Consider the following 19935-nt stretch of genomic DNA (forward strand, 5'->3'; position numbering starts at 1 on the left):
AACAAACGAATAAAAAACCTTGACATGATAGAACACAAGAGCTTTTCCACTTCTGTAAAACCTGTTTGTTTCCTTATGGAACAAATTAATGCAGTAATTAAATCCTATAATTACTGAAACACAGGTTTCAGATTTTGTGAGGCTGCTTTACTTTAGAGATGTTTCAGCATCTCTTCAGTTTCAACACAACCGGTCGCGGTCACGTTGCCTTCAGACCTCCAGAATAAAACTGACCAGTCGGTGACCCATGCAAAAGTACTTAGTTTCTAAAATATGTCAGACCAGGAGAACCTCTAAATTGCGGTAGCATTCTGCTAGTTCCCCCAAGCGTCCTCAAATAACCTCTTTTCAGAAGTGGTTTCATCTAACCTGGGTTTGAATCCAGGTTTCCTGTTAGGCTTCACAGCAGTCTGTGACAGCCAGTGGGGAGTTCCACAGTGTCAATATGCGCTGCAGGGTCAAAAGTTCGTCCTTTGTTGTATGCCTGCAGCTTGGTTATTTTATCTAAGGATGGCGATTTTCGTTCTATGAGAAATAGTAACTGTTACCTATATGCATGGCCTCTCCTGGAGTTCATGTGGTTTGGATTTTATTTTTACAGACCTTTCTTTTCTCTCTTCTTCCTTGCAGGTTTTGTTCCCCAGCTACTCTGAAAAATTCTCGTCTAGTTAGTTTCTGCTTTTAAACAATCAAATCTGTCCCTCTGTCCTTTGTCAACCTTCTTTGTGTTTTCCTTATGGTAGCTGTGCCCTTCCTGAGATGCATTGCAAGAAACTTCATGAAATATTGAAGGTGTGAGTGAATGCATGAAATAATGATATTTTCTGCTTCGTGCTTTTTTTTCCGTACTAAACCTTAGTAATTTTGACTGTTGCTGATCATTGAGTTGACATTGTAAGAGAACGGTCTAAAGTGATTCCAAGATCTTTCCAGAATATTAAAGCTAATGTAAATCCCATCAGTATGTGAATGTAGTTATTTTTCTTTTTACTGTGTGCATTACTGTGTGCTTCCTAAATTTAATTTTCCTCTACTTACCTCCCTGACATTTAAGGTTGTGACATCCTTCTGCTTTTCAAGAAAGGAAAAAATAAAAGCTGATTATAAACATCTATATCAGCAGCAAAATATGTTACTCAGTGTTAACATCCTTTTTCCAATTTGATCTCCAGATTTTTTGATGGCTCTGATAAATAGTAAGGCTCCTTTGAGATCCAGAAAGAAATAACTTGGCAGGAAAGAGAAATGTCAAAAGTGATAATACAGAAAATCTACTAAAGTTTGATTCTGTTATAAGAAGCTGCAGCTGAGTGAAGTACTTGTTGCTGCCTTCTTGTTTAATTTTTCTTGCAATAATCTTTTAGACATACACTTGAGAGTTATCAGAGCTTCAACTTGCAAGTCTTAAGAAGCCAAAATTCTCTCAAGCCCTTCTACTTTGTTTATCTGTGGGGGGATGGTGAAAAAGAGAATCTGACTATTATTCACACTCAGAAAAGTGTTCTACTTTTTTCATTCAGTAGTACAAACCCATGAATTTTAAAATAAGTTTGTTAGGTATAGTTAGGGAAGCTGTGTATACCAGCTAGTAAGGTTAGCAGCTGCATCATCTCTTAGCCACTGGAAAATTCAGTTCAAGAAGACTTGTTAAGCTGAAAACTTTACTAAATTTTATTGCTAAGGGAGAACTTTTGAGGATCATTGCTGGATTTTTTCTTTGAAGGAAGATAAGTTTCATTTTTTTGTGTTCAAAACAGGAGGAAGAAAGAAGGGGGGTGAGGGGGTGTGGGGAGCTGCAACCTGAGAACCTGAGTGTCATTACTGAGAAACCGGCACTGTAAGTCCTAGTTTTTGTTGGACTTAGTTGGTGCTTTTTCTTAGTAACTGTGTATGGTGTATGTATCTTGGTGGCCTCCAAGCCAGTAGGAAAAGAACGCTCAATAAGGCTATTTACGTCAAACTTTGTGTTAGTTCTCTCATCCATATTATTTATGATTACTGCTTCCCACACTAGTTTAGAGCACAGTCTTTACCCAGTTTATCATTAATATTCCACAGTGATCTTTTTTATTTTCTCTTCCAGCCATTATGAAAATTGACAGCAGAACACACAAGATTAATTTATATATTTAGCTTGAGGGTATGATAGCGAAGTTAAAGCTTATTAGCTCTTTGCTACTAAGTAATGAGCATGACCAGCTTGCACTGAGGTAGCTCCAATCATATCAGTGCTCTAGGTTTTTGTCTGTCCAAAGTGAATCCTAGGAGTATTGTTTTGTATTGAAAGATGCTTGTAAAAGGATTTAGCAAGCCTGTCTTTGTGAATAATTGGCTTGATAAAAGGCGTTATAATCCACTGTATATTTAGAGAGCCAGAGAATCACAGTCCTTATTAGGTGAGCTATTGCAACAGTCAGAAGGAGTCACTATGGACTCTCTTGACAATGTGTAGATTGGGGCATCCTTAATTCAGAAACAATTAACAAAACAGAATTGACTCCTTTGGTGAAACCATGTATTGCCCTGCATGTTAGAACCAAAGATATCTGTAAAAATATCTACTTATTGGATCTTGTAATTTTAAATAAAATAATTAAAAATAAATACATTAAAAAAACCCCACCTATCTATTGCTGTGTTTTTCTTCTCCCACAGCTGATATTTTAATGTGCTTTGTTTGCTAATTTCAAGGAAGCTAACATGAATGTTTTGGGAAGAAGGTGTTTTACTTGGCTGCTCATGCCGTCTCTTGAGTAATACAAAGATCATAGGCTGTTCATTGATTCATATTTACTTACATGTTCAACTGGAGATGAAACAGCATTACAGTCAATACACATTGAGCTCTGAAAAGGCCATGCATTGAAGTTAAGCGTTTTACATGCTCATGAAAAGAAAAAATATTGTACTCAGAAGGCATTGTGTCCAAAATCCAAACTACTATGTTTGTGCTCTGATTGTTTGGTTCATATTTCTCATTGTGAACATCAAATGTTGCCTAGCTGATTTTTTTTTTCCCCTTACAGTTCTTTCTGAACTTCCTTGAATTCCCTTACAGAGAATTCTCGTTCTGTTTTTAAAAGAATTGATGATTTCAGAATTGCATCCAGTTACAGAACTTGTTTAGTTTTAATCCTGCTAAGTTTTCCCATATTTTTGTGAAAAGTTATAACTTCATGGAAATGTTCCCATTTGTGTTACATGGAGGATAGAGAAGCCAATATGTTAAGTGCTGTTGGACTTTTGAAATGAAATCTACAACTTCTTTAAGCTGCTTTTCATTGAGAAAAAGGAAGAGAAGATGAGCTGGAATGGCAATTCATCCAGCCAACAAACTGAGCTATGCAGAGCTTGTGTTCCAAGTGCAACTTCTTATGTTACGCTGAAGGGAGAATGATGTTATGGTGATGTTAGGGGCACTCTACAGTCAGTCTTTGGTTAAAAATGCAGGCCTAGGGTTAAACACCAAATTTTGTTTTATGAATACCTTAATAACAAGTAACTGGTTCAGGCTCAGAGCATTTCTGTTTGTTTCTTCATCCTCCCAGTGAATTATTGACGATTTACTGACTGTGTGTGGAAACAAGATGGATGTTTTCCAAGAGCATAGTTATCAGCTATTCCAGTGTGGGTTTGTATTTTTCAAGAAGGAGTTTTTCCCATTTCTCTTGGAGGAGACCTGTCCAGGTTTCCCCTAGAACTTGTGTACAAGCAAAGCAGCTCTCTATTTTCTGTCTCTTCAATATTCCTCTGAATATTGATTCTTGAGACTGAGCTATGATGAGTTTAGATTGAAATCTTAGTGGGAATTAATCGTAGTTAGTGGAAATTGACATGATTTTGCAAAAGAAAAATAAAATTTTGCAGCACCTGTAAACTAATGGAAACATGTTATATGCAAAACCCCTGTAATAAAATTATTCATATGTAAACTGTTCTGATTAAGAAACATCAGATTTTAATTGTGCAAACATTAATTGTTTTGTCCTGGTTTTGTTTCAGTCTTCTTTTGTGTGTTTTTTAAAAGATGCTTGAACTATAGTTTAGCAAGTGAGTTTTAAGTAAGCCTGTTCATGTGTGGAGTGTTCCTCATTTTCTGGGAGACTGACTTGAAACAGATACAGAGCCCTAACTAGTGCAGCTGGAGTAACTGGGCATTCTGCAGGGGCTGCTTTAAATGGATTAAAACAAGGTTGTGTTGCCTTTTTTTTTGTTTTATTTTTAATGAAATTAGGGGTTTCTTCTTTCCTTTTAATCTACAACTTTTTTTTTTTTTTTAAATTATGCCCTGTTGGAAGAAAAACTTGCCGCTTTTGTAGGGACAGGGAAGTGTGAGGAGCTGCATTCTTTCCAGCTCTGGTTAGCATCTCCTGGTTTGAAGGAATGGCATCTGGAATAATGGGCATGAAGCAGGGAACCACAAGGGTCTGCCTAATCACCAGTTTGGTGTGTGGCCTTAGGCAGTCTTGCTTTCAGCTTCTCCGTCTGTCAGATAGGGGAATGATGCTGCATATGACATAGAAATACCCTTCTTTTACTGCCTTCCTGGACTTGGCTTCCATGAAGGCTGAGATAATTCTGTGTTCATTACAGGACTTGGATGGTATGCAGTATGCAATAGTGGGAGGCAGAAAGGAGAAAGCAGTACTGAACTCTGAGGAAAAAACAAGTATTGAATAGTTGTCCACATAGTGACTGCCTTCATGCTAAGAAGTAAGTCAGGAAAAGATATGAAGGAAGAGTGTTAAGATAATATGCGTGTGCAAGCACAGAGTATGAAAGGAGTAAAGCTGTATAATCAGTCCTTATTGAAGCCCAAATGGTAGCCTAAATCAACTTTTGTCAGCTATTTATTTATTAATGCAGTTATTTTTGCTGTTAAAAGTTATACTTTGTGTACCTCACAGCAGAAATCACTAAACAAGGCCTTGCTGGAAGGATTACAACTTTGTAGCGTGACTAAAGGCATAGTGGTCTACTTCCTCTGGCTCTGGAGCAGTTAATGATATAGCTTCCATCTACCCATCATCACTCATCCCCTGGAGGACGTCTGCCATGGTTCAGCCAACAAGACAGAACATCTTCATGATCTTTAATTTTGCAGTGTTAAGTCAGTTCCTCCTCCTTTGTTGTTGTCTGTTCCCAAAATAGGTGACCCTAGGTAGGTGGCTGGAGAGTGCTTACCCTTGATGACATATTGGCTCATCCATAAGAGTGATAACCTCCTGCTAGCAGATGGTGGTGATCAGCTAACGGTGTCTTGAGACATTCAAGTTATTGCAAAACATATGTGTCCAAATCTTCCTACAAAGAGCATAAGAACAACTGTGCTGGGTCAGACCTGAGGCTTATCTGGCGTTACATCCTGTTTCTAGATACAAGCGACTGCTCTGCTGTGAGTTCTGTTTTTCTCTCACATGCAGCACTGACTGCCCAGGGTAGGAATAAGAACAGGCAGAATGTAGTGATGCTTCCGCTGCCTCTGGCAGTTTGGGGCTTGAAGATTTCCTGAGCAAGGGGTTATGTCTTTAATAGCTCTCAGTGGATTTTTCTTCTGTGAACTTGTCTAGTCCTTTCTTGAACCCACATAAATTTTTAATATCCACAGCATCCGGTGGCAGGGAGCTTCATGATTTAATTACATGTTTTAAGAAAAAGCATTGCCTGTATTTGTGTTGAGCTTGCTTCTTGCTGTGTTAGATGGCTTTTTGTTTTCACTTCAGAAAAGATAGCCATAGTTTCTGTACCGCTTGTAATATTGTAGAACTCTTATGGCTCCCCAGTTGTCTTTTTTTCAGGCTGACGACTGTGAGTGTGTTCCTTTAAACAAGATGTTCTCACCAGTTTAGTTTAACTTTCTTACCTTTCTTACTATGCGTACCTTATTTTCCCATATCTTTCTCAAGTGTTTTGGGATGATGTCAAGTAGTAAGACAAAATCAGTACATAATGTTTAAATGTAGGTCTCTCATGGACTCATAGAGTGGTATTAATGATATTTGTGTTCCTTTTCCCCAGTTTCAAATAATTACTAGTATTTTATTTGTTTCTTGACCAGGCCTGAGTTGAGTAATAAAACAAGCTAGTTATTATTTATCTGTTTTAATGACAAGGTCTTGTTCATGAGTGATAATAGTTAGTTCAGAACTCATTACACATGCTGTAATATAAACACTACTAGTACTAATGGATGGTAAGATTATTAATTAAAGGATATCACTCTGCCAGGAAGATAACAAGAGAATGTTGTCGTATGTTCGTAAATCTTTTTGTGACAGGAAAGTAGAACAAAATTCCAGAGAATTAAAAGTTGAAAAAAACACCAGTAGATGAAATATGTAGAAGCCTAGCTGGTCCTTCTTACAAGTTACTTGACTTAAGAAAAGCTAGGCAGACTTCAGCAAAACATCATTAAAGTTCCTTATTTTTGTCTGAGAAGTTAATTAAGTAAAAGAGTCCAGCGAAATGAACATGAGGGATATTTCTCTCTTTCATGTAAAGTACAAACAGCCAGTTCTTTGAAATAGTTTTATACATAGAAACTTCATATGATTACTGCTTTTTACAGGGTTTATTTCTTTCCCTGTCTCACTGAATGTAGTAAAACTGGAAAGTATGTAAGATACAAAAACTTTCATGACCATTAAGGAAATGATCACATGCAAATTGGAGTTATCTCCAAACTCTTTGGGAACACTTGAACACTTGATTCCCAAGCTGTACAAACAGGAGCTCACCTGGTGAAACAGATTGGTAGTTGTGCATTTCGTTATTTAATGAAGAGTATTTTGTGGCTGTTTTTCCCACTCATTATTAAAATGTAGGTAATTTGGTAACAGATTTTTGAGTTTAGAATACTGCAAGTGATTTAATTTAAACCCTCAGAAATGTATCTTTAAGACTTCTAAGTGCTTTCATGGCTCTTATCTTTGCATTTTCTGAATTCCTTTCATATTTTAAAGGTAGGAGAGGGTTTAACTAGCATATTAAGCTTGTTTGCTATATGAAACTGATGTGTATGGTATCCATTCTCCCTAAGCAGTGAGAAGTAGCTATATAGTGAACCAGCTCTGTGGTGGACTGAGTGCAAGAAACTCCTTTAAGCCAGATTTGGTAAAGACATTTAGTGCCATTTAACTTCACTGGAAAAAATCCTGCTTGGTTTGAGATCTCAGTTCTTTCCTCCATGTCTGGAAGTGTATATCTAATTGTGTAAACAAATGTTACATACATCTGTTTGTGTGTGTCTGTATTAGGAAAAAAACCCAACCCACACAACCCTGTTAATGTGCAATAGTGAAGTTCATGTGAGTGTGATATTAGTTGTCTGATCAAAGGAATCTAATCAAGTGTTGTATTCCTAAGCTCTAAAAGCCTGAAAGAATTTCATACAGAAAGTGTTTCATTTCCTTTAAAGCAAAGTGGTAGTATTTTTTTTTAATGAGCTAAATATACACATTTTAATTCTTTTCCTCTCTCCTCCTCCTTCTGTTCTTACAAAACATTTTACTTAGTTGCCCAAGTGCAGAAAACTGCCAGGAAGAAGGGTGAGCAAAGCTTCTGTTTCCCATGACCCTCAACTCTAATGTTGTTCCAAGAGCTCACTACTTACAAATGCCTTGATAACTGCTTTCATTCCTTTCATCCCTCCCCCGCCATCCAACACAGGCCAATATGACCAGTCCTCTTTTGTGCAGCCCTCTTTGCGGAACAGGGGAATCTACTTAATGTAAAAATCGTGGCACATAAAAGCATTTGAAGATATATTGCAGGAATCTTTACAGCTAAAGATCTGCATGATAGTTGCTGTAGTGATTTCTTCTTGGTTTTCCTGGAAGCGGTTTCTTAGTAGCTCCCTGTTCATGCCAGAACCAACTCTATTTTTTAAATTTTTTCCCCTGGATATGTATTTGGATAGGGGTGCTAGTGGGAAATTGCATCTCATTATACATGTACACGTAGGCAGCGCAGAACTGGCAGAACTGATCTTGCCCAAATAGTCAGAACTGTGGCTCCTTACAAATGCGTTGCAACTTAGGCATTAATTATATTGTGAAATAATATTATCATATATTGCTTTTTGTTTCACTGTCTGTAAATAGGAATATGCACCTTTAAAATTTCCCTGAATGTATTGTAAGGTTAAGAAGAAATAGAGAAAACTGTATTTTTAAACTGCTACTAAAAGACCCACTGATGCACCAATACCTTACGTTACACTAGAAATCTGGGAATTCCCATGTTTTTTCTGACAGCTCCTTGGCTGCCAGACAGGAAGTCACTCTGCTTTTTCAACCTCTGGCAACATCTGCTCTTAGTTTCTCTGTCCTTTTTTTGTGGTGCTTCTCTGCCTGCTCACTGCTCGCCATCTCTGGGATATGCAAGGAGGAGCAAGGAATGATGCAGCAAGCCTGATAAAGCATGTTTCAATGAAAGAAACTGGGAGGGAGAAGACTGGGCTGGACCCAGCTCTCTGGAAAAGGCTGACACTGTTCTGGGAAATAAACATCCATGGGGAGGGGGAAGAATGTGGAAGATCATGAAAAAGCATTTAAAATCCCCAGAAGGAGCAAGAGAAAGTATGTTGAGGGTCAGAGCAAATTTGCAGGGAAGAAAGTTAAGGAACCTAGGGTGGTTAACAGAGTGGTAGAACACTATGCAGAAGTTAAAGTAAAATGATATAGAAGAAGATACAAAAAGCTGACAACAACAACAAAACTGTTAACATTCTTTCTCCAGTTCTTTAGGATTTCTATATAATCGTACACTAAGGCTGCTTCAATAAGTGTTCGTCATTCAAATGATTGTTGAAACAAACCTGAAATTAATTGTATTTGAAAAAGGGAGGAATATCATCATCTATGCAGTGTTTGATGTTGGCCAAACAGTTCCACATGGCTGCGTGTCCTTGAATTGGATACCTTGGTGTGCTGTCTACATCAGTAGTACAGACATCTGAAAGAGCTTATACACTTCCATCTGAGATTTTAGAGCAGCCTTAAGTTACACCAACTTGAGATGTTGCACAAGGCTCTCACTGGTATTAATGTTAATACCCTTTTGTAGTGTGAGAATCAGTGTATGATGAAGACGACAGAACAAAAGGATCATCATGTGGCTCAGGTGTAACATCTTGCCACCATGACCCAGACTCTTCTGGTGTGTACAGTAACTTGGAGACCAGCAAACTGCATCTCTTTGGAAAGTGTAGCAAAATGTACTGAAAGGTATAGGAAAAGAATGGTATACAGCCATCAACTGAAGTAAGCAACCTGAATGTCAAAGCTATAAATAAGTAGGAGGGAGTGATTATTTACTGTGTGTTATATCAGATAGAATCTTAGCTTCTTCTCAGGTATATATCATGTACTTTATGGAGTGGTTAAAAAGTTAGATTAAAGAGTTGTATCTTCCTGATACAGAACTATGGAATAGTTTTATAAAGGGACACAGGGAAAATACTGGAAGAGTACAGATGAGTGAGTACTGATTTTCAATTATTCGAGAATGGAAAAAAATGGAAATGTGCTTGTTTTCAAAGATTTATTCTTCTCTAACAGGGAACAAATATTGGAATATTCCAGTATTGGAAATACTGGAATCCTAACTGTGGATGTTTGCCAAAAAGCTTTACTGAATGAAAACAAGCATATCTGCAAAACTGGCATTCTATAGAGATGTTGTGGTTGAATGTAACTTAGAAAAATGTAATGTGTTAAAAATAGTACTAAGTTATACCCTACAGCCAATCTTTATAATTTCAAAACTAAAATGAAACCAAATGCTTTCTGAAACTTTTTGCCATATTTGTGGAAAATATTCAAAAACCTGCAATTGGTAACAAAGGAAAATTTTCTGTTCTGCTTTTAACCTTGCAATCAGTCACTTATAAGGTTTTATTGTTGCGTTAATTCTGTGAATATGATTTGACAATTGGAAGGTTTAAACCCTAGTAATTCCATGCATAGTCTGTTTTCTTATCAAATGCAGCAGTATTGTTGAACAGTCTTATAAGCTAAAATATTGAGAAAGAAAAGGATTTTTTAGCAATGGTGTAATGAGAAAATGCAAGAATGTGGGAGTATCAAAACAAAATAAAATGACACCACTTAATATGGCAAAGAACTATGAAGTTATATATGTACCCTAATTTTAGAGAAGCAGATGTGCAGTACATACTGTGCGGTGTCCTCCGCATTGACGGTTATAGGGCATACATTTTTAGTTGTATTTTTGTTCTTTCATGTGTTTGTAACTAGGCAAAGTCAAAATGACTTGGTCATTTTATAGACTTTACAGTTTTTGCATATTAAACTAAAATTAGCTGCTTTCTGTTCTTCTAATTATGTGAATAAAGTTAGATTTACACATTGATAGATGAAGTGAGTTTGGGGTAAGGACAGAAATAGTGAAAAGAGGGATGGGATATTACCAGAATTGTCTTTTGACTGCATAACATTATTTGGTTCAACAGTTATGTTTCTGGGAAGTTTTGGTATGATTTTTTCAAGCAAGCATGCAAATTTGACCTAAAAAATTCCCCTCTCATTAAATATCACTGCTCTGTGCTTGGGGTGTCTTCTTCAAGAATGTATTGGTTTTAGTGCTTGACCATAGAGAAAAACTGAGAATCTACAAAATACTGCATAATTTTCTCATGTATAAAAATGTTGGTATTAATAGCTATGAAGTTTGTAGAAGATACAGAGTTTTCAATAGCTCTTGCATCATAGTGTTAAGAAAGTGGGGATTTTGTTGTATTTGATCAAGGGGATTTCTCAGTGCTTACTAGAATGAGAAAATAAATTGTGCACTTTTCTCATGGAAATATTCCTGAGTAAGAAAATGACACTGAAAAATTTCAGACTGCTGTAGTGCCTTATTTAACCCCAGAGGAATGTAGCAACCATGGGCTATATGTTGACATACTCTGCTGATGTCCTTTCCTTGGAGATCATGAGAAAGAAATGAGCTTTCTGAAATTAAGAGCAAAACATTGAACCTAAGGTGGAAAAGTAATGTGGGATTGTTGGGGTAGGGGGTTGTTTATTTTAGTTGCTTATTATTGTTCCATGAATAGCAAGTTGGCAAAGAATACACACCAATGAAGCTAGCAAATAAAAAGGATAAAGAGTTTATTGATAGCAACAATGAAAGACTGTGTCAATACAGAGCAACGGCCCTTGTGTTGCAAAATCTTTGGCACTGGACACTGGATTCTGTATTCCTTTATGGTCTTTTCTTGTGGCTTCTTTGGAAGCCATTATGGCAAGTGGCCAGCATTAGCTCCATCTGCCCCTGCAGATAGCCTTTGTGCCAGCTTGCCCTGTGTTTTGCAAAATTAAATTATTCTGCAGAAATTTGGAAAAAAATGTGATCACTCATAAAAAGATATTTTTTTCTTCCTCTTTTTGTCTTCTTTTTTAAATATGACAATCAGAAGTTAATTTGATCCAGAAAATAATGCAGCTGAGAAATAAAGAATAACAAGTGTGAGTGTGTATGTAAATAATTTCATCAAGTAGACTTCTAAAAATACAAGTGCCATGGACAGTATTCCATGCAATGGTGGTATAGGCTATGAACGATGTGTGGTAGGAAAGACTAGTATTGAAAGCCACTTGAAACTGAAGATGGCAGAAGCTATATCAGCTGACTATGCAGATTTTTGTGTGTGTTTAAAATGCATGTTAACATACATTTTTACATTGCTTTCTAACTATAGGTGATGAGGGCATGTGTCGTGGTGGTGTTTTATTAAGCTGGGGTTACCTGTTCTGGCAGCAAAATTCAGAGTTGTTTTCATGTCCAGTTGAGGGGATTAATTGCAGTACTGAGGTATGTGCCAGCACCCCCATGCTAAGCATTGCTGCTGCAGGCTAATCTGTAAGTCCTTTACAGGTCCACTTGTTTGTGCTGACCTGCCATCATACACATTGTGAAAGTGGAAGATTTTCTGTATAAGACAGTTACCTACAGCCAATGATTTACACGTATTTTTCACTTTAAAGCAGTAGTGAGTGACAGAGTGGAAAAAGGCAAAAATTGTGAAGAAAATGCATTTTGGTGCTGTTTACTTAATTAAGACCAACAACTATGAAGCTGGGATTTTCAATGAGAAAGCCTTTAAGGTGGGAAGAAATTTGAAATATAGTAGTGATATATGCAATCTTGTATGATCACTGCTTTTAACTGCTTAATCGTTCATTCTGCCTAAATATAATTGTACTGCCAGCTGCTGTGTTTACAGTCTATGATGTGGAAAAAGATGTCCCACTGTGACATGTTCTAGTTACAATCAAATTGACTGTAGCAAACACAGAAGCTGTTGAAGTTCAGTGCTTCTCAGTGGGGTGTTCTTGTTCCTTCAGCTTATTCCTGGCTGTTGATAAAGCTTGCCTCTGTGAAGCTCGTTCTCATATAAAATAACAAAACCAAGGCAGCTCCTGGTTTATCTTCACGGTAAAGAAGCATGTCATGAAGTATTTAAGGAGACGTGTCTGTCACAAGTATTTTTCTGTTAACTAGTGTTTTACAGATTTATATTTGTAATTCTGAAAGCCCTTTATTCACGTGTATGAGTTTTTAATGTTTCCTTGCTTCCTTCAAAATAATATCTCGGTTAAACATCTACTTTTTCAACTGTTTAGATAACTTAGCCAGAAAAATTATTTATAGGATGAGAGTTGCTTATGAAATAAATCAAGAAAATAAATTGATTTGTAAAGCAATTAAAAACAAAAAACACAACAGTGACTCATTTTCAGGTACTGAGGAATAAATGTCAATTAACTAGATATATGGTTCTCTGCATTTTAGCCATCTTATCAAGTACTCTGGCAATATTGTTCAGTTTCTGCTGTGTTTCATTCACATATGGCTCCTTAATGCTTGGGTTTTGTGAGTAGCTTGGATTTTTATAAACCTGTATGTCAGTGCATGACCAAATGAGATAGCTCATCAAGCATGGCACCACAATGCATATAGTCAAACTGTCTAAAGGTTTCAAATACTGAAGTTGACTGTACGTGGTCTCCTTTCCAGTCTTCAACTGTCCTGAAATTCAACTAACTGAAGAATTGCCTCTAATATCCTGCCAGCTCAGCCATTGCCCCCTTGCTTCTCCTGTCTTTGAAGCCATACGGTAATAACTAGCTTTGTGTCAGATCACCAGATACGTTACTGTTACTATTTTAGTCAGAGTGCCTGTTGTTTGAAGTCCCATTTACTGCATTCCAGCTGGCACTCAGGAGTTCATTTAGGCATGTTTAATCTTCTCACTAGGTTTCAACTGCTGTTTTTCTTTATTAACTCAGTGAATGATACCAGGCTTTTCCAGGATGATTGACATCAGTCAAGAACAGTGTTGGTTATTGGAACTCTTATTTGCTAATGAAGTCACCTTAGTAAGTAAGCAACTGGAAAGACTTTGGCTTTGATGTATTTGCTGAGAATGTTTTCTTGCAGACTGTTACTAGGGTAGGGATATTGGTCTTTTGCAAGTGCATGAAGCTGTTGGACCTTGTTTGACTTCTGTCAGAAGCTTGGGCTTCCTTCTTTTCTTCCAGCCATCAGACTGGCAAAACCAAATAACTTTCCCACCCCAACCAAAAAAATTCTTTGTGCTTACCAACTTGTAGAAATCTAGTTAAGTTTCTTTATCTGTAGAACTGTATCCTTGTTGTGGAGGTTTGTGCCAAAACTAGTATACTCACTCTTCTTTCCTTCTGATACTATCATCCATAATTTCATCACTTTATTGCAATGTATTGTTCTCTCCTCAAGGCTCTATATAAGAATTTGTCTTATAATCTGTTTAGCAAATCTGGGACAAGAAAGTTGAAGAACAATTGTAGTTGAGACTACATCATAGTTTCATTACGGATATGAAAAGAATTATAGAATGGTTTGAGTTGGGAGGGACCTTAAAGATCACCTAGTTCCACCCCCCCTGCCATGGGCAGGGACACCTCCCACCAGACCAGGTTGCTCACAGCCCCATCCAGCCTGGCCTTGAGCACTGCCAGGGATGGGGCAGCCACAGCTGCTCTGGGCAACCTGTGCCAGCATCTCACCGCCCTCACAGTAAAGAATTCCTTCCTCATATCTAATGAAAATCTACCCTCTTTCAGTTTAAAGCCATTATCCCCTTGTCCTGTTGCTACAGGCCCAACCAAAAAAATCGACCCCCGTCTGTCTTAAAAGCCCCCGTCAGGCACTGTCAGGCTGCTGTAAGGTCTCCCCAGAGCCTTTTCTTCTCCAGGCTGAACAACCCCAACTCCCTCAGCCTGGCTTCACAGGAGAGGTGCTCCAGCCTCTGATCATCTTTGTGGCCCTCCTCTGGACTCACTCCAACAGGTCCATGTCCTTCTTTTGTTGGGGATCCCAGAGCTGAATGCAGCACTCCAGGTGGGGTCTCACGAGAGCAGAGTAGGGGGGACAATCACCTTTCTCAACCTGTTGGTCGTGCTTCTTTTGATGCAGCTTAGGATACAGTTGGCTTCCTGGGCTGCAAGTGCATATTGCCCAGTCACGTTGAGCTTTTTGTCCACCAACACCACCATGCCTTTCTCCTCCGAGCTGCTCTCAATCCGTTCTCCACCCAGCCTGTATTTGTGCCTGGGATTGCTGTGACCCATGTGCAGGACCTTGCACTTGGCCTTGTGGAACTTCATGAGGTTCACACAGGCCCATGTCTCAAGCCTGTCGAGGTCCCTCTGGGTGGCATTCCTTCCTTCCAGCACGCTGACTACACCGCACAGTTGGTGTCATCGGCAAACTTGCTGAGGGTGCCCTCACTCCTGCCATCCTATATCCACCATGTAAGGCCCTATCTGAAGCCTAAGTATTGTAATATACTACAGTTCGAATTAAATCCCTTTTGGCAGTTTGAAACAAAGTGAATATTAAATAAACCTGACTTCTAGGATAATGCAGATTTTTTCTCCATATTTTCGTTGGGTAAATATATGTTAAGCAGATAGATAAAAATTATAAAACTTCAGGAAGAAGTACAATAGAGTAACATGTTTCCTGATTCCTCTGTGTCTTTCCTGAATGGATGATGGCTTTTATTATCCTTTCATTAACATTATGATACTGATGGTTGGTGTTATATATATCCATATTTAATACTGGTCTTCTATTACTGTCTTATGGTTAAGCAGCAATTATCCTTTCATTGTTTCTGGTCACATTGTAGTATGCTTCTTTTAGTACTTCCTCTGTCAGAGCTTCAAATAAACTATATTGCTGGCCACTTGACTTGCTTCAACCTTTACTAAAACAGGCCACTCTGTCTTCTAATTACATCTACACTGTAAGTAGCCTGTAGATGGCTGCTCTTGACTATATGCCTTACTGTAAAACTTAATTGAATCCTCCTTTGGTTTTGGGGAAAACTGGGAACAGAAGGTGCAGGTTAAGTACTGTCAGAAAATAAATGTTAACATGATTGTCAGTTAGAAATTCACCCCTCTGGCAGCTGAGGGATAACAGGGTCTGTTTTCAGTCTTTCACTGGCACCCAGAGAGATTGCTCTTTGAATGTGTGCAGAAGAGCAGGGGCAACAACACTTATGGTATCATTGAGACTTTTGGGCAGCCTTCCTTCCCTGGGTGATAGAGTTGTACTGTCAATAAAAGCTAAGGTTTTTATAGTAACTTAGAAGATCAGTTGACTCAGCTTGAAAGAGAATTTTTTTCCTGGGTGAAGTGAAATATCCTGCTTCATGTGGACTCCACGAGAAGAGGGACATGACTATCAAATGTACATTTTAGAAGCTGAGTAAGAGTGATTCTTGCAATGCTCCATAGCTTGCAGATGATAAAGCGGTGGTTGGTTTGGTGTGGTGATTTAATTTCCTACATGTGGAAGGAGCAGGATGTATTGGGGGCTCTCAGTGGCATTAAGACTCTGGGGTATAAAGCGGTAAATGATATCTTGTAAAGCTAGACAAGGTCTCTGCTCCATCTTCTGCTCTTTTTTTTTCTTTTTTTTTTTTTTTTCTTTTTGTCCAGACAAGAAAGGATGCTAGTGGTATCATTTGCATTTTCTTGATTGAAGAGGCAGTTGCTGTTAAATCTGATTTAATTCAGTTTTGAATCTTTTTATGTCTTAAAGGAGGCCTGCTTACAGCAAAACTGGTCCTTTCTGTGACTAGTTAAATTTTGTAATCAAGTAAGGTGATGATGCTCTTAAGAAAGAAATTGATAAATGTGAAATTGCACTGCTTGGTCCAGTGTTGGTGGTTCAACTGCAAAGTTGAGCTTGGAGTTCTTACAGTGTAGCTCCTATTACAGCCTGTACAAAGCTGTCCAAGTAAGCTAAAATTTTCTGTAGAATAATATTTTTTTATATTTTCAGTTAAAATTAACTTTGTATAGAACCTGTAAATTAGTGTCACAGGAAGCATCTGACCTTGGAAACTCATTTTATGCCTTGCTACACTAAACAGCTTTAACCTTTAATATGGTATCTTCTGGTACTTTCAAGTTATTAGAATAGGTCTCATATAGAGGCAAAAATTTCCAAATGGAATCATTCTGGATGATTTTATCAAGTTATCTGATGAGCGCTCTCATTCTTACTACATTCTTCATACCCACTATTTCAGAGTTAGGTTGAACATGCCTCCTTCAGGTTCAAAACATATAAACGTTAACACTGTCTGATTTGCTGACACAATGAAAGAGAGGTCAGCATCTGTGTGTGACTAATCCAGGATATAAAATGGAGACTCCACCTTCGATATTTTTATCATTGGTTTTCCTTTCCCTTGACATTTGTTCCACTGAGACCCTGCATGTGTAGAAGAGTGATAGGGAAGAGTCCATGCTCCTTTGTTTCCTTTCACATTCACAGAGATGCTGGTCATCAAGGGCAGCTATTAGATTGTCCAGAGGAAATATGCATTCCTATTAGTGATAATTAATTTTTACATTTCAGTGTACTTGCAATATAGAATCTTTTTCATTCAATCACCTTACGGCCATATTATTTCTTTTGGCATCAATTAGCATGCAGCAATTTTATAGAAGGGTTTAGAACTCAATGTCATAACTTGTAAGAGGCAACAATAAAACTGTTTCTTCCCTTTGAACTCGTAGCATCCTGCTGTGAACAAATCCATGTTTAGGTCTTTCTAACAGCTGTAGAACAATCAGTCACTTAGATATCAAAGATATTGTATTTGCATAACCAGAGTGCCTCAGCTTATAAAGATCTATTTTGTTTTATCTATACAAACAGTAGGAAATACTTTGTGTTTAGCATCTGATTTGTTAATACATTTAATAATATAATCTTTACGTACAGCATAGTAGGATATGTTCAATAAGGATGCAATAATTCTGGGGAGCATTCTTTCCTGTTTTCCATGCTTTTTATCAAAAAGACACAGAATCGTTTACCCAATTCCTTATACCCTAGTTATTTATCAGATCAGTTCTGTCAGATATAGAATTCCTTACTCATACAAGAAAAAAGTTGTTCATGTCTGCATTGTCTAAAGACTGCTAGTTGGCTTGTTTGACTGCTGTACTCTATAGCTGGGTGTGGAAATATGAAAGCAACAGGCACTAAGTAAATACAAGGATAGGGCAAAATCTTGGCAGGGATTCTGTTGCTTGATAGTGGTTACCTTTAGTTAAAAAAGAATCCCCCCAAATCAGTCATCTTGCTATGTGGATTCTTACTTGGAAGTGTTTGTAAGATTTTCAAACCTTATTTCATTTGGGATAGTGGAATGGTTATTACTGTTGGAATTGTTCAAATTTAACTGACACTTTGTTTTGTTTTGTTTGTGTCTGGCTTGATTTAGGACATTAGGCCAATATGTGTATTTAAATGCTAGTCAGTATTCCTGCCAGGAAAAAGGTTAGCCTTCTGATTTTGTGTCCAGCATTGAGTAAATGAGCATTTATGTCTTTACAGTAACAGAGGCTTAAGGACATCACAGAATCAAAAAATGGCTGGGATAGGAAGGGACCTCTGGAGGTCATCGGGTCCAACCCCCCTGCTCAAGCAGGGCCACCTAGGGCCAGTTACACAGCTCCATGTCCAGATGGCTTTTGAACATTCCCAAGGATGGAGACAGACAGATCCGTGATGCTTTTGAGATAGAATTTATGACTTTGTTTATGTTCATAACTTATCCTTACTATTGACTTTTGATTACATTTAGAAAATCTAATTGCTAATTTTCCTGGCTTCAAAACAGATACCTTTTTCTTTTACATTATGTAATGTAATTACATTACATTTCTTTTACATATGTCCTCTAGGACATAGAGATTTATTGCTGGTTTTCTGGGTTCATCTGGACTGGTAATGGTTTTAAGTCTCAACCGAGTTCATTCATTATCACATTCATCTCTTCATTTGTCATTAATATACCTAAAAAAGAAAAGAACAGATTTACGTGGTTACATTGATATTTTGTATTTACATTTTTGTTGTTGTTGTTGTTGGAGTGTGTACAATGCTAATGAAATTTTATGCTATGAAGTTTGGATTGCTTTGACATTTCCTTGGTTTGAAGGTCCACTCTGTGTAGTTCAGTGAAAATGGTGCTCATAATCCATGGATGATGTAGTTGATTGGCAAGCACTTGTTCCATTTTTTCCATTCCATTTCTTTTACAAAGCTTTTACATAACACTGTATAATGTTTTAGTGTATTAGAAAACTTAGAATGTAATTATTTTGAAAGTGTTTATGAAAGAAACTGTCACGAGTTTTACTTTAATCTGGAAACTAAACTTGCAGTATTTTAAACAGTGGTCTAATTACATATGGAATTTACCACTAGACATTCATTTATTATATTAATTTCTTATTTTTCAAGAAGTACATCAATTCCTCAGTTGTCGACATAATACCTTTATTAATGTTTGAAATCTGGCATCAGTTTATTTCATAGGTTTCTGGGATAACTCAGGTGCTTTGATTTTGAACTGGTGATGAGGTTTTTTGAAGGAAGTTACTGTCCAAAAAAGATACTAGAAAGGAAACTTCGTAAACAGAAAAAATGTTTCATGCATTTCTGGAGCCAACTTGTTCCAATGAAGTTGTAATGGGGTAATTCTGATTTATTTTTAATTTTTTTTTTCCTTTCTTGAATTTTAGATTTATCCATGGCAGTGCAAAAATTTTCACAGTCTTTACAAGATTTCCAGTTTGAGTGTATTGGAGATGCTGAAACTGATGATGAAATTAATATTGGTAAGTACATTCTGTGTTGTGATTGCAGTAACATTTTATATTGTTTCTTATATATTTAATATGACGGCACAAACATAGTGGGGCATTCACAGTTGTTTTTTTTAATGGAGCATGTAACAAAAATAGAAACATTTCAGTAAATAGAAATCATGCAAGACTAAAAGTATAAGTGAAAAACCTTTGTCTTCATGACATAGCTTGATTCATTGTAGAGGAAAGTATCCAGCAGTACTTGGTCAACTGAGTAAACTGTGAATCTTCCGAATTCTGCTTCTGTATTTAATTTTTAGCCATTTTTTGCTGAGATATGAAAAGGTACATGAATTTCCTATGAAATAATATATGTCTCCAAAAAACACTTCACTGCCTAGTAAGACACAGGAAGTATTTAAGGATCTAAACCCAAGAATATGTTCTTTACAACTTGTGCATTCCAAAGTATATAGTTGTCTGAACTTTTGCCGCTAAAATTTACTAGCTGCTTAATGTTCTCCCTCTGCACACATCCAAAACTTCTACATTCACAGAACTGAACAGCTCAGCTTGTCTTGAATGTAAGCTTCTTTAATATCATCAAAATAGTTTTCCCTCAGCAGACTCATCCTGGAAACATTACCAGGATTCAGAAATTCAGCCACTCTTACTGCAAGGCATTGCTGTGGTTGCAGCGATGCTTTTGGGCAGTAGCGCAGCAACTGGAGTGCTGTAGCTC

At 37.4% G+C, this 19935-nt stretch overlaps 1 protein-coding gene across 2 annotated transcripts in view; it reads left to right on the top strand.

Annotated features, from left to right (window-relative positions):
- ARHGAP42 (Rho GTPase activating protein 42) overlaps positions 1–19935 on the top strand; it is a 215959-nt gene that overhangs the window by 70896 nt on the left and 125128 nt on the right. The window contains exon 3 of one of the 2 annotated variants that reach the window (XM_080376482.1): positions 19128–19223. In XM_080376482.1, the coding sequence (XP_080232608.1) occupies positions 19128–19223 (96 nt within the window). Of the gene's footprint in view, positions 1–630; positions 19224–19935 lie in introns of both variants that reach the window. The other variant, XM_080376483.1, reaches the window with a different exon arrangement.

Source organism: Falco punctatus (assembly GCF_963210335.1).
Source record: "Falco punctatus genome assembly, chromosome: 2".
NCBI classification, from domain to species: domain Eukaryota; kingdom Metazoa; phylum Chordata; class Aves; order Falconiformes; family Falconidae; genus Falco; species Falco punctatus.